At 42.7% G+C, this 14,256-nt stretch overlaps 1 protein-coding gene across 1 annotated transcript in view; it reads right to left on the bottom strand.

The window, feature by feature from the left end:
• Nucleotides 1-212: 212 nt before the first annotated feature.
• The window catches only part of LOC118100200 (calcium-activated potassium channel subunit alpha-1-like), a 71,403-nt gene continuing 57,359 nt past the window's right edge, over nt 213-14,256 (bottom strand). Inside the window, 12 exon segments of the mRNA XM_035145024.2 lie at nt 213-2,457; nt 3,268-3,296; nt 4,438-4,659; nt 4,797-4,915; nt 5,846-6,040; nt 6,795-6,925; nt 7,906-7,998; nt 8,199-8,294; nt 8,297-8,311; nt 9,392-9,584; nt 10,306-10,530; nt 10,867-10,990. Coding sequence (XP_035000915.1) covers nt 2,306-2,457; nt 3,268-3,296; nt 4,438-4,659; nt 4,797-4,915; nt 5,846-6,040; nt 6,795-6,925; nt 7,906-7,998; nt 8,199-8,294; nt 8,297-8,311; nt 9,392-9,584; nt 10,306-10,530; nt 10,867-10,990 — 1,594 coding nt within the window. The 3' untranslated portion in view covers nt 213-2,305.

The following is a 14,256-nucleotide window of genomic DNA, read 5'->3' as shown; positions in this document are numbered from 1 at the left end:
ATGGTGTGTAAAGATCGTTAACAAGCAACGTGACGGGCCCTCTCCGTCCCCAAGGTGAGAAGGTGGAGAGTGTTTTTATCAGCCATTGTCCCCGGGGGGGGGGCGACGAGGTGTCCGGGCGTCACGTGATCTGTCCGGTTACCAGAGAGCGCTTCCTGTCGTCACCACAGAAGAAGACATCACGTGTGAGAAAATACAATTTCCACACGCTGTAGAACACGATACGTCAGCTTTTTAATCTGTGAAAATACAAAATGAAATCATGTACAATTTATGTACAAGCCTATTTGTACAAGACAATAAACTGTATTCTTTATTGGGTATTGTGACATAGTCAGAAATATCAACTTAGCACTGTCATCGTGTCCACAAGTCAATGTGCTAAAAAAAAAAAAGAATAATCACAAAATAATACAAACTAGACTGCAATGCCAAACGTCTCTCTCTCCCCCACAGGTACTGGCAAACAAGAAAATCTGTCAAACAACAAACACACTAGAAAGAAATACTTTACATTAAGCTTTATAGATTCGAAGAGTACATAAAAATCATGGCTCTGCTATTGATGATGGATCATTTAAAAAATAAGTTTTAAGACTTTTTCAAATATTTTTTTTTTTCTATCTCCAGAGAATTATTACAGAATGGTCTGTGATGGGAAGCAAAAAGGGAAAAAGTTCAATTCTCATTCTCACAGTAAAAAGCAGGACACTTTGCTTGAGTCCAGCTACACTAGAAGCCTCTTTTCGCAGCAGTGGGTCTTCATGGAATCCTCCGATGGCCTCAGCACTGCCCGGCACATTACTGGCACAGAGGCAGCGGTGGCGTGGACGCTCTCTGTGCCAGTAAAAAATATCTCAACCTCCTGCTTTTATTGTGACGCATCACAGGTAAAGGACGTAATGGATTGCTTGCGTTTTTGCTTATTTATTAAGTTTTTTGGAACTTTCCCTTGATTGATTCTGGAGTAAAGTGACAACAGTGTCAATATAGCTATGGTCTATTATTCAAATAAGACATGATTAATAACTCACGTGCTTACAAACTGAAACAAATGATCAGACGTGTATTAATTGTTTTGTTTTATGGAAACATCAGATGCGTAATCGATCACCAAACCAACAGAATATAACTAAAAAACCCCAAAAATAGCCAAAACCCCTTTTTCTTTTAAATGATAGAGCTGTTTTTTTTGATTGTATCTACAAAAAGCATGGACGTGTCTGAGTATGGTATAAAGATTGGTCTTGGAGTACGTACAAGCACTTAATGGCCTCCAAGACAATCCTGTGTCAGGCAGTGCTTTCGGCCAAAGGAGGAATTGAAGGTGCCCACTTCATGCGATATGTGGCTTTAACAGTCAGCTCACCGACAGACTCATGCTTATATCCTAGTATTTGGCTTTGCTGTCTGTGGTGTCGTAAGCAAAGGAAAACGACCATTGTTGTATTAAAACTATGTAAGATTAAAACAGCTCTATCATATTTGGCTATTAACACAAAAACAAAAGATTTAAAAAAAAGCCTATTCCCAACCCCTGGTGCAACCTCAAATCTTCCCTCTGTAAGATTTCTGCGATTTTGGACATTGCAACCAAAACAGTGACATGAAAACATTTATAACAAACGACTCAAATTAAAGAAAAAAAGGCAAAGATAAGACAAATATAAATGGATAGAGATAAGGCTGAAGCCAAATGCCATTTACACATGGACACCGGCCGATCGTTACCGTCACAAATGTTGTGAATTAGCTCCAAATGGCGAAGACTCAGTCACTGACTCCGCCATTGTGGTGGGGGTTGCAGCTGGATGTAAAATATACTCATTGAAACATACTGTACAGAACAAACTCTGCAACACCGGGTGGAGTACGTGAAGTCGTGGTTGTTGTTGTTGTTGTTCATCGACAGCTACAAAGGCAACTTTTACAAAAGCAACGATTTTGATCCGATAATTATAATAATCACCTCTTGCAGTAGTTTTTTTTTTATAGCCGGTCTCTTCGAGTGACCCTCATTCCCCAAGATGGAACCAAAAAAAGAAGTCATGGATTCTGGTCACGACTGTCAGCTGTGCAAACTAATAGTTGAGGGGTTGTGATGCTTCTCTATGTTTGTCTGTATCTACATTTTATGTTTGACTGCTTGTACAATAATCGCTGCAGAGGTGAATGAAAAAAAAAAGTTGCTGTCCTTGTGTCATCTGATGTCAACTGATGCTTCCGTGTTTTGCAGGTAAGAGGAGATCCTGGATCCGGGTCTGACACCTACATGCATCCAGGTGTCAGCGCGGTTTCCCCGAGCTCAGCACTCGTCCTCCGCTTCTCTGATGGGTGGGATCAGGCTGCTTGTGGATTTATACTGACTGACTTGGTTGACGGCGAGCGTATTCACAGGCTTGATCTGTATGGTCCTCAGGTGGGTATTCTCCGGCTCATCTGTAAACCATGTCTTTTCTGAGAAAGAGCCATTGAGACAAAGAGGAGGGGGACGTCAGACTGTTATCGCAACGTGGACGTCAAATACATCGGCAGCATCACCAATTTGTTACGTTTCAAGTGCACATGGAACATTGTACATTTTAAAGGAGATAGTTTGAATTTGATGGGGTAGAACAAAATTCTGACATGATATTAAAAAAATAAGAAGCTCCGAGTTGGAGTTTTAACGGCAGGTAAGTATCACTGAACATCTCGTTGTCCCAGTTTCACCTGTGTTTTTCAAATATGCCGTACTGCCACTGAAGCATGCTGTGTTGTTGGGTCATGCAGGTTTTCATATGTCACTTGTACTAAATTCTAATTTAGTACTAATTTCACAATTCATACATTAGGTGTTTTTCTGTCTTTTTGAGGGGCTTCAGGCTTTTGGCTTGATGCAACTTTCTTCTCTTAAAGAAGGAAATAATTCTGGCGCGGTGTATCGGCAGTGATTCATCCGCTTGGCAATATCCACGGTCATGCATTTTCATCAACATGACTCGAGGCTGTACATTAACACATATACCCGTAGCTACACGTTGCCAATACTAAAACATCAGACATGACTTGATACAGAATAAAGTGAAGTAGCGTCAAACCATTCACTTGCAATCACAGTCAGAAAACCCCACAGTGAGACTGCATAGGTCATAACCATGCGCTGCCGATGCAGTCACTCGGAAACACCGAACTACTTGGCTTTCATTCAGAGGGCAAGATGTCAGCGAGGACACGACTCTGCTCAATGCATTATTTAACATCATGCATAATCATTCACGTCCATACCTTGGCCCACTCTATTCATCCTTGTTGCACTTTGGAAAAAGAAAGTGGTACACTAAATGTAAGCTAAATGGGAAATACTTACATGAGCGTTAATGACAGAAAGTGCAAAACAGAGAGGCTCTGGTTACATGTGGATGTAGGGCAGGTTAAACAGGGGGGGGTAGCGACCAAACAACTCAACAGAAAGTAAAGAAAAACAGAGCGACAGAAAAATGTTAAGTGCCATTGCTTTGCCTCCACCAAGCAGCCATATTGTATCCATGCCTACAGCCAAAACAATCAGGAAATGATGCTGTCCATGTTTATGATGTAATTCAGAACCCAAATTAGCAGCATGCAGCTAACACACTAAACATGTTACATAATGTTAAAGGGCTCAGCGACTCCGTGTCAAACATATTGTCAATACATTTCTATAAGATGTGCCGTGTAGATTAGTTTGAGCGGCTGAATAGGTTTTATTTTAGAACAGATTACTAACCATATAAAGCTCGCCGTGTTCATTCAGCAGCTGTGGAAATGCAGCATGTGCTCATTCATGTTTTTGAATGAACAATTAAAGAATATCTGAGGGTAAATATTTTTTATCAGAGAATCAATCGATTATTATATTAGAAAGTATTCATACCTGTGCCAGTCCAAAATCCTCTTAACGGGTTAATAAAAGAGAATATTTAGGTATTTGTAATTGAAGTACGTACAAGGATGGACAGAAATGGTAATTCTTTGTAAAATATCACAATTAGGGTAATTTAATTCATCATATAGTTGTATTTTCAACCATAGTTAACATGCCATGCTCCTTGGGGGGTTGACTTTCTGGAGTTGTCCAAGGAAAAATGTGAGTTTGGAAATACCCCGATAAAACTGTAATTCTTGGCATAAAAATGTACAAGAATGGAATATTCACAACCACAGTAAAACCGAAAAGCCTCAGTGCGTAGGAAAGACTGAAAGCCCTTTGTGGTTGCTTATTTTACCTTATGACTAGAAATGGTCCTGCCCTAGAGGCAGCTGTTCTGTGTGGTGTCATTAAATGCAAACTAAGACAATAAAGAAACACACAGACAAACATACACACATTTCCTGGACCCTGCGAAAGGGCGGCGCACAGTGGACAGGCAGTGTTCACGGACACAGAGAGTCCGAGAGCTTTACCGGGGCACGTACTTTTGTTTCTCTCGTTGGTCCCTGCTCTTGGCGCGGTTGGTGCGGTTGATGGTCGGGATGGAGTGGACGGAGGAGCTCTTTTTGCTGGAGGAATGGGATGAATGGGACGAGTGGGAGAGGTTGGTCCGAGACTGGCCGGCGTTGTGGTCAAACTGCATCAGGCAGAATATCAGGTCTGAGGGCACCAGCTCAAACGCATACGGTGGATTGGTTATGACATACCTAGAGGAGAGGGGGAGCAGATGGGAGGCCAGTTCTAAATATAGTGTAGGTAGAAGTGATTTTTTTTGACAAAGCCCTATTTTTCTTTTCATGGGTCCCAGTTGCGAGCGAGGACGCAGCAGGTCCGTCGCACTCACCGTTTGGTGCATTGGCCTTGTGCGTTTAAATGTGCGTCTCGTAGCCGATAGATGCCAAAACACAGCATGTTGTATGTTTTCAGGGCTTTACAAAACAGGTCGCCATAACAACCTCCGTCCTGCAAAGTAAGGAACAAAAACACAGTGAAGTGCACAATCTGTATTTCAACAAAAAGCCACACTTACATGAAAACATTTTTTATTTAAAAATCCTCCTACGCTTTACTTTGTGGATGGTGTTCTTTTCTTTTACAGTTTCTTTTCTTCTGTGAGCACTGTTGCTACTGAGCAGGAGCTCTTACTTTGTGTGATCTGTCAGTGCGACGTTCTCCTACAAACATCGTGGCTTGTCTACATACAAGCAAACAGCGATCTGGAGTCTGGCTCTTTTTATGCTTTTCTTTCAGTTTAAATCTGCTTTGATTCTGTATCCATCATCTGAACCATCCTTATGTTCAATTAGGAATTTTTCTCTTGCGGCCACATCCAGGGCAGTTGGCTACGATCCCACTGACCTTAGACTTCTTGATAATATGTGCAGCTGTGGTCACAGGAACATAAATCTACTGGGTGATGGTCTTATCCATTTACTTAGTCCTCACCTCCCTAAACAACTGTTTTCCTTTCCTTCTCTTGTCTCGGTCCAGTGTGGTAAAAACAATGATACCTGAAACCATACGAGGAGTTTTCTCCATTCAAAAAGACTGAATGACAGATTTTTAGATTGAAGATAACTGTGTGTAAAATACAGACAATAATCTGGTAGAATCCACTTTTGATTCTCAATTATTTTGTCGAGGCCATTGTGGATATGCTAAGCACTAGATCTTATGTCTGATAATCTAATCTGATGATGCATGGTTTGTATTTAAGCTCTTGATTTTACCTTTTCACCTATTTCAACTATTTCCTGACGTAAAATCCCTTCTTCTTGAACTCGGAATCACAGCTGCCCCCGTTTCTCTGAGTCCTTCCTCTAAAGTCAGCTCCCACAATGCAAGGCGACAAAGATGTGCTCAGCCCCCCGGGTGACAAGACCAGTCACTTACCCCCAGGTCGGCAAAGGGCCCGTCGTACAAGGCCAGCTGTGCCACGCGACACCTGTCCCTGTTCGCCAGGGTCTGTGGCGTGCTGTAGCCACCACGCAGCGCGTTCTCCTCCGCCAGCAGCCCCTCCAGCTCCGGGGTCGCCCCGCCTGTTACCAGCGTCCGGATCAAGGTGAGGATATTATCATTGAAGTATGTCTGAAAGGATGAAGGTAGAGAGGATGTGAATCCTTAAGCAACCGCCAGCAAAGTCACAACTGAACCTTCTCAAAGTGCCCGGCCAGGACAAATGGTGCTATCTAACTCTTCTCTGTCACGTCACATTGCTCTGTACACCCGGTGAGAAGACAGGAGAATCCAATTACTGCAGGTTACTCTCACTCCCATCAGAGAGACACAGAAAGTCCATGAACACATTCGTGCTGTCCAGGCATTTTGATATCCAGCTTTACAGATTGCACGTTAAGCCACTTTTCTCTTCTCAGTGTAGTTACCTTTTTAATTGCTTTGTTAATTCTAACAAGGGCACATGTCTGCCCTTTGCTTTGCTCCGCAGTCCCTTGTCTCCCCCTCCTGTACGGCACACTGACATCTCCCTCGGCTGCTGACAGCACTATTGACTAAGATGATGGATGAGGGCTGTCCATTAGGTAGCATTACCTTTGTCTACACTGGAGCGCACTTGAAGGCAGCTTTGTTCGAACCTCACTCAAACTGAAGGGCAGACAAATGAAGCCATCACACCTAGAACAAGTTCCAGTCCTGTCACCTTTTGCTTTTAATGGGAGCAGAGTGCGCTTTCATTTTTTAAAAATCTCTGTCCTGATATCACACCACAAGACTTCTGTGCATATTTCAGATCGCTGACACGTATGATGTGTCACAGCACAAAAACTTCATAATCTCTTTATCGCTACACATTTGTCTGTGAGATGCATTGATTCTGACTTACAGCGCTCATTAAGGAATCCAGCACACTGACTGCAAACGCCGTCCCACAGGCGAATGGCTGAGTGAGGTATAACTCCGTGTCGGGGTCGTCGTCGTCATCTTGGTCCAGGAACTGCACATTTGAGTCATTCACTATGGGTGTTAAAGTAAAAGGAAAGTGGTTATTTAAATTCTGCTTGTTCGATTTCTCCAAAATAAAACCATGTCTAGTGGGTTTGATTGGAGAAGCATGGATCAGGCAAATACTTCAGTTGATGTGAAGAGGAAAGACACCAAAGTAAAAGTGGCTGTGCACAACAGTCAGCGGCTGCAGATATGGACTGTATTACAAATCTGTTTTTGACGAATTCTCCTTTTTGGGGTTTTGTTCTGAATTTGGGCAAAATTGCGTTTTCTTTCAATCAAGTGAAATGAAAAACAGTCAGATCATCGTGTTTGAACTTGTGGCCCACATACCACAGCTACATTCCATATCCAGGAGATTCATGCACAATCATAACACCATGCACATTGTCAAAAGCCCCGGGCCTCGATTCAAAGTCCTCCTGAGGTCAATATGAGAAACACCAATAAGCCATGTGTTTGTCTTGCAAATCCAAGACAGAACTTCCAATTACTTGAACTTGCATGTCAAAACAAATGAAAAGCATCTCATTGCCCCAGAACCTTCTTTGAAGATGTCTTTCAGCACCCGAAAAAAAAAACCATGTGTAGTAGCTGGAAGAAAGTAATGATGTAAAAAATTTAGTTTTGAGAAGCGCTACTTCTGTGAGGACAGAAATAAACCGTCAGTCATATCGACAGGGCTGAGATGAAAGAAGGGCCGGAGAATGTGATCCGACAGAAGATGCTACGAAAACTGCCACGAGGACTTCAGAGGGATCAAAGGCCTTGTAATTCTTAGAAAAATAAAAGGGAACAATTTTGCCTTGAGATAAGGGGCCAAAACAAGACAGGCAATTTCAACCAGAACCAAGGGTAGAATGTGCTCAAAGTGATGCTATGGGAATGGACTGAGCCTTCTTGTGCAGCGAGAGAAATCAAAAGGAAAAAAGCTGATATGGAGGCAGCGGCAGTTACAAACACTGCAGCACAGGACAGAGGCTTCTTACCCAGCTCAGTTATCATTTGTATGTTGATCCCACTGCTTTTATCCTGACTGAATGAAATCACAGGCACTTTTTTGCCCGGCTTTGCTAATGGTGCTGGACAAGTATTGAGGAAAAAACAGTTACTGGAGCAAAAATAAAACAACGAAATCTCAACTTTTAGTGCGGTTAATCACGCGTTGACAGCCTGTAATTGCAGAAATGGTGTTTTCGCATCTATTGACAACTTTTTAACGAAAAAAAAAAACAAGTTAGCACATCAATCATGTGACGCAGCCGAGCAGCAGCGATCGTACCTAGTTCTGTGATGATGGGAATGTTTGCTCCTGTGGTGACAGACGTCTGCCTCACTAATCCATGGACGGGGCTGTTTTCAGGAGACGATCGGTCCATCCCGGTGGTGTGAAGCCTAAACGGACACACACACACACACACACACACACACACACACACACACACACACACACACACACACACACACACACACACACACACACACACACACACACACACACACACACACACACACACACACACACACACACACACACACACACACACACACACACACACACGTGTTAATGCAATATTCAATACTTCATCAGCAGCTACAAACAGGCATATCAGCAGAACTAATACACGGGGGCTACTTCATCCATTGCCGGCCACCAGTAAGGCATTAAGTTGCTGAGTGCGATGTTAGCGCACTCTTGACAAGGGCCAATATTAGTCTATATATAATAGATGTCACATACTGCTCATTTTGTTTCCCTCAGACTGTGTGTGCACGTAGACAAAAACCTTTTAAACGCACACACATGCACGCACATGCACGCACAGAGAAACGCATGTACAGTGCGGAGCCATGAAAAAGAAAAAATAACTGACGCAAGATTGAATTCAGATTGACTTGACATTCCTTGCTTTCCTCGGACTGACAAGTAAGCACATTAAATCAATGATGCTGTATGTATTATACATGGGCCGTGTTTTGACATCCATCACTTACTGCTGACTCAGGCAAATGCGAGGTCATACATGTATTAGAGGAATAATGAAATTGGCAGGGAATTTTTTTCCCCTGTCCTCGGGTCAAAAAGGTTTCTAAAAGCATTTCTCTCAATGACCGTTATTGAAAGGCCATCACACGCTGACTGATTGCGTCGCTCACTGGTTTGAACGCTGTAACGTGCAATATTCATAAATTATAAAACATTGTTATTTTTTCCCACAAAGCAGTCCCACATATTGCAAAAAATAAAAAGCGTGCGAGCCAGGTGAGGCCGTTGTGCCGACGCGGCGCTTGTTGCCACCAATTAGGTTTGTGAAGAAAGCAGTTGTTATAGTAACCTGAGGAATAGTCACTTGGGTTTACTGTCAAATGCGGTGACATGGGGTCAGCGAGGCAGCACCCAGTGAGGGATATTCTCTGTGCCAGCGCCCTGTCCCTCATAGGCAGTGCAGTGAACTATGATAGGGCACTCCTTACCTTGGGAATTAGCCTGCAAGACCCCGATGCTGTCGTCAAACTGCATGGATTTGATGTTGAGTGACGCCAAGATGCATTCTTTGTCCTGCAGTGATGCGTCGTCAATATTGTTCTGATTGGCTGACAGGATGACACACATGTCACAGAGGTTGATGTTGACAGCCCTCAGATCTGCCCGACTCAACGGTGTGCCCTTTGAGAGGGAGAGAGGGGGGGAGAGAGTTTGTTATCCCAGCGATGGTAATGAAGACGTAGGTAAACGTAACTCTTACGTTTCAGCGTTTTCATCCTCGAGACTTATTTCAACCTGCCCCCCAATAAAATATTATAACATTTAGTAGATTTCCTTTGTCAGAAATGTGCTTAAGGACGTTAGGGTTGATACCTGAACAAAAATCAGATAGAGGTGTTTGTGTGGGATGTTTTTAACTGATAAGATGCTTCCTGTCTATTGTTACGCTTATTGTATTGATTAGGTTATTCTAGGTAAAGATCATGGTTTTAGCCTAAACATTAAAAAGTTCTCCTGTTTAAATATCCCCCCAGAGTTAGGATGGTGTAATTTAAAAACTTATTAACTAAAAACAAATTATTTCACTGATCTTAACCAAGGACTTTGAGTTGTGAAGTGTGAAAATATCATGTTTTAGTTGCCAAGAGTGAATGTTTTAGGGAGAATTCATGAAACATGCTGACAATCAAAATAAAATCAGCAATAATATTTTTGCATGAGGAGGGAACAGTTTGCAGATCCATGTAATTTAAATATTTCTCCACTTTATTATTGAAACATGGCATTTTGTTTCTGCAAATGAGTTTTATATGAAGTCTTTAAGAGACAGGGTCATTCATTTTGTCAAACCTGTTACAGTTCGACAGAATAATGTTTCAAATGTGCGATTTGCTTCACTCACGGGCAGAATGGAAAGTTTGGGGAAGTTGTGAAGAGTCTCCCACTCGCGCTTCAGATACTCGAGCGAGCCGACAAACACAATGTGCTTCAGCTCGTGGTAGTGAAAGTTGCTCGCTCGCAGCGGCATGACAAAGTTCCGGAGGCCGATCAAGGCGGATTTCACGTCTCCGAAGATGCACACGACCACGTGACCACTCAGGACAGTCATGGCTGCCTCGCTCCGGGTCTGAGGGGGAAAAGAAAGAACAAGGGGATAAAGAAAAGATGTTTATAACTGGAAACTGTCTTTTTAAACAGATGTGTCACTTTCTCCTCTTTTACCTCATGCTAGCAAGCTGTTTATGACTATTAGAGTCATTTGAATAATGGCATGTGTATCAGTGCAAGACACGTTCTATGTACAGGTCGTCCATATAGCAAATGACAAGTCAAACACCTCATTAGAGTGTTTAAGTGCCCTGTCGACCTCTGATGGTGCTTTGTGACGTGACACATCTGTCACCGGGCAGAAGAGTGTCAGGGAAAAATGACGTGTGGCGCGTAAAAAAGGAGCAAAACCCACCAAGATGACCTTCTCGATGTCTTTGGACTGGCACCAGTGAAACATCCCCGTCGAGTCGTATTTCTTTATGTTCTCGTCCATGTTCTCAATCTGCTCGTTCCCGGGGACAAGGAGTGGGTCATGTCTAATCACACAAAAGACGAGAGGGAGGCAATGAAAGAATGTCATCGAGACTCCGTGACTGTGGATTAAAATGAACTCGCTCTGGGGATTTGACTAATGAAGCCAAAATATTAAAAGATAACCCTGCAACTATAGTTTGCTGGCAGGATTACAAAAGGTGATTAGTCAGAAAAATGTGACGACAAATGAGTGAGAAGATTAAACACAATGAATTCAGATGAATAAATTCAAATACTAATGAATAAATAAATAAATAATATTTTAAACATTAAAATGTCAAAAAACATTCATAACACACCATCAAATTTCAAGAATCAGAAAAAAGAAATATCACTCATATAAAAAAAAAGTAGCTTTTTTCCCTTTTCCTCTCCGTACTCCTGTCAGAGGCCATCTGCACAAATGCCAACAACGCTGCCATGTCATCAAGCAGAGCGACATCAGCGGCGGCAGCCAGGCGGAAGGAGATGGCAGCAACACACTGCGCTGACTGGCATGAGCACGGAGATGCAATTACGCCCCCTTACAGCATACAGCTTCTGACTTAGTGGGCCGCGCCGTAAAAGCTTTAACAGACCAGACTTTAAATATTTCAGCAATTTGCCCAATCATATTTGCTTTCCAAAGTGAAGGGTATTAATTTTTAAAGGGAGCATCGGAACTACATAAGCTAATTTCACTGAGCGGTGGGCGCCATCCCAGCCAACACTGACCACTGAAGTGGCCTCCAGGCACGAGTACCTGCGGTTGTATCGCGCTTGTTCAGGTCAGAGCCTCAACATCGTTTGAGTTCCTAGTTCTGATGCTTTTGATACCAAAACCATCATTTAGATTTCACACCCAAAAATAGAAAAAAAAAATGTAACATACAATTAAATAGTAGATTAAATGGCAACAAACCCGAATCGCAAAAAAATATATAATAATATATTTTTAGATCAAAAATCTTCTTCCTTACAGATATTTTGACATGTGGCAGCTGGAAAATCACCGGTCTAAATAATGAAGTGAATTAATGATAATTGTGTGATTTTCCTACTATGACATTTACAAATATCTGCTGAGAAAACATTAAAGATGTTGTATTTAACGTGTTTAAATGTAGGAATTTTTAGCCCCAAAAAACAATAACAAGGCCCAACAGCCCCCTTGTGAAACTCCATTTAAATTCACTAGATCTTGATTTTTATTTTGCTCTGCACCAAAATGCACACACTCATGAATCACAATGAGTCCCCATAAACATTTCAGATTATTTTCATCAAGATCCATGAACTATTCTCTGGTACATAAACTCAATACATGATAATATTGTTTTTCTGACTGATTTCTGTCTTTTAACAGTGAAGGGAATATAAAAAGTCAAAATCACTACAACCAGCCAATGCGGTCGAACACGACCAGCCACAGAGGATCTACTGAGCCGCCGCGCTGCCCAACACAATTCCCCTCTCACTAAATCAACTTTGTCAGATTGAGATCACGGCTGAAGATGTTTTCTCCTGAAAACACAGACAGCCGCCTTCTGTCTCTGTCTGAAACCTCTTAAATACTTCACGTCCTCTCCACATAAGAGGAGCATCTCTTTAATCCGTGTGAGTACTTTAAAAGAATGCTACCTTAAGTAGCACGTTAAGTATGCATGAAAGTGTCAGCTGAAACTACCATCCCTCAGGCTCCGAGAGACTGAAGCCAAAAAAGCCCGCCTTTGGGCTTATATACCCCTAGGCAAGACCTGGATGTACTTTCAAGGATAGAAGCAGTTGGAGAGGAAAATGTCTTTTCTGCCACTTTCAACCTCTCAGGCTCAAATTCGTCAAAGCAATTTTAATTCAAAGGGACACGGTGTGTGCAAATTGAACTCTGTGGCTCAAGGTATGTAAACATTATATTTTAAAAGTGCAAAACTCGAGAACTGAAGTGTACGATGCACAAGTGGGATTAAATACATCGCCTCGTCAAAGTTCAACACACTGGAAACTCAAAACTCTTTTTCTGTATATTGCTTCATTAACATCCTCAAGTAGTAGGATTGTTATATTACAACTGGTGGCGGCACAGTGGTACAGCGGTTAGCACTGTGGCCTCTGCGTGGGTTTTCTCTGGCTTCCTCCCGCAGTCCAAAGACATGCAGATTGGGGTTAGGTCAACTGGAGACTCTGAATGGACCATAGATGTGAATGTGAGACTCTTTATATGTTGGCCAAGCAATGGACTGCCGACCTGTCCAGGGTGTGTCCCGACTCTCGCCCCATGCCAGCTGGGATTGGCTCCAGCTCACACTCATTCAAGGATAAGCAGCATAGTTGATCTATAAAATGTCAGAAAGTATACAAAAATTTCATTATGGGGGCGACCCGGTGGCGGAGAGGTTAGTGGGCATAGCACATGGGCGCATTCGCCTTGAGCTGTTGGTCCCTATGACTCCCTTCCTGTCTCTCCTTCACTCTACTGTCAAATGAATAATTATAATAATAAGTCTTCAAATGTCGTGTGACCTTCACAGTTTTTTATTTACGATGATGTAAAAAACAAAATAAGATCCTCACTTTTGAAAAGCTTAGATCCAACAAACGTTTGCGTTTCCTGTTTAACGAATCGGGATGTTGATTAATTTCCTGTCAACAGACTAATCTATTAACATTAATCCTCCATAACTCTCTTCGTTGTGTTCTATATCATCAGTCTCTGCTTGAATCTAAGATGCAAGACTGAACGCATTTAGTGGTTTTACACCTCAGCTAAATATTTCATCAGAAGTCAAATGTTTCAGCACTCACTCAGTGGAGCCGCTGTCACTTCGGTTTGTCCTTGTGGAGATGACTGGTGAGGCAGCGCTCTGCCAGGATAGCTATCGCTCACTGTCAGCCATGACGGCCTGTCACTATCCTGCACCGCCAATTGCCTCAGCGGTGCTGCCGCAGACATGACGTGTGTGTCACAGTGCGGCCCGATGTGACCAAACGTGTTGTGACATCCCACAATTAGATGTGTCTTATGACCCATCAAGGAGCCTGTGGAAATGGTGTTAATTTCAGTGAAGTCGTCGTCACTAACTTCCAGACGGGGCGTGTTACTTTGCTGATGCGTGTGGAAACGGGAGACGGTTCTCGGCTTCCGCGGCTGAACGCTTGCTTCTTTTGTGCGGTTTGTTTCATTACACGGAGCAGAGGCGAGGTGACTGTCATCCCGGTGAGCGCTCGTCGAAACGTTCAAAGTGCTCAGCGCCATAATGCCTCTGCTTTAGTCGCTAAATGACACATCTCA

This window comes from Hippoglossus stenolepis, chromosome 21 (genome assembly GCF_022539355.2).
Source record: "Hippoglossus stenolepis isolate QCI-W04-F060 chromosome 21, HSTE1.2, whole genome shotgun sequence".
In the NCBI taxonomy this organism is placed as follows: domain Eukaryota; kingdom Metazoa; phylum Chordata; class Actinopteri; order Pleuronectiformes; family Pleuronectidae; genus Hippoglossus; species Hippoglossus stenolepis.
This window is presented reverse-complemented; position numbering and strand designations above follow the sequence as displayed.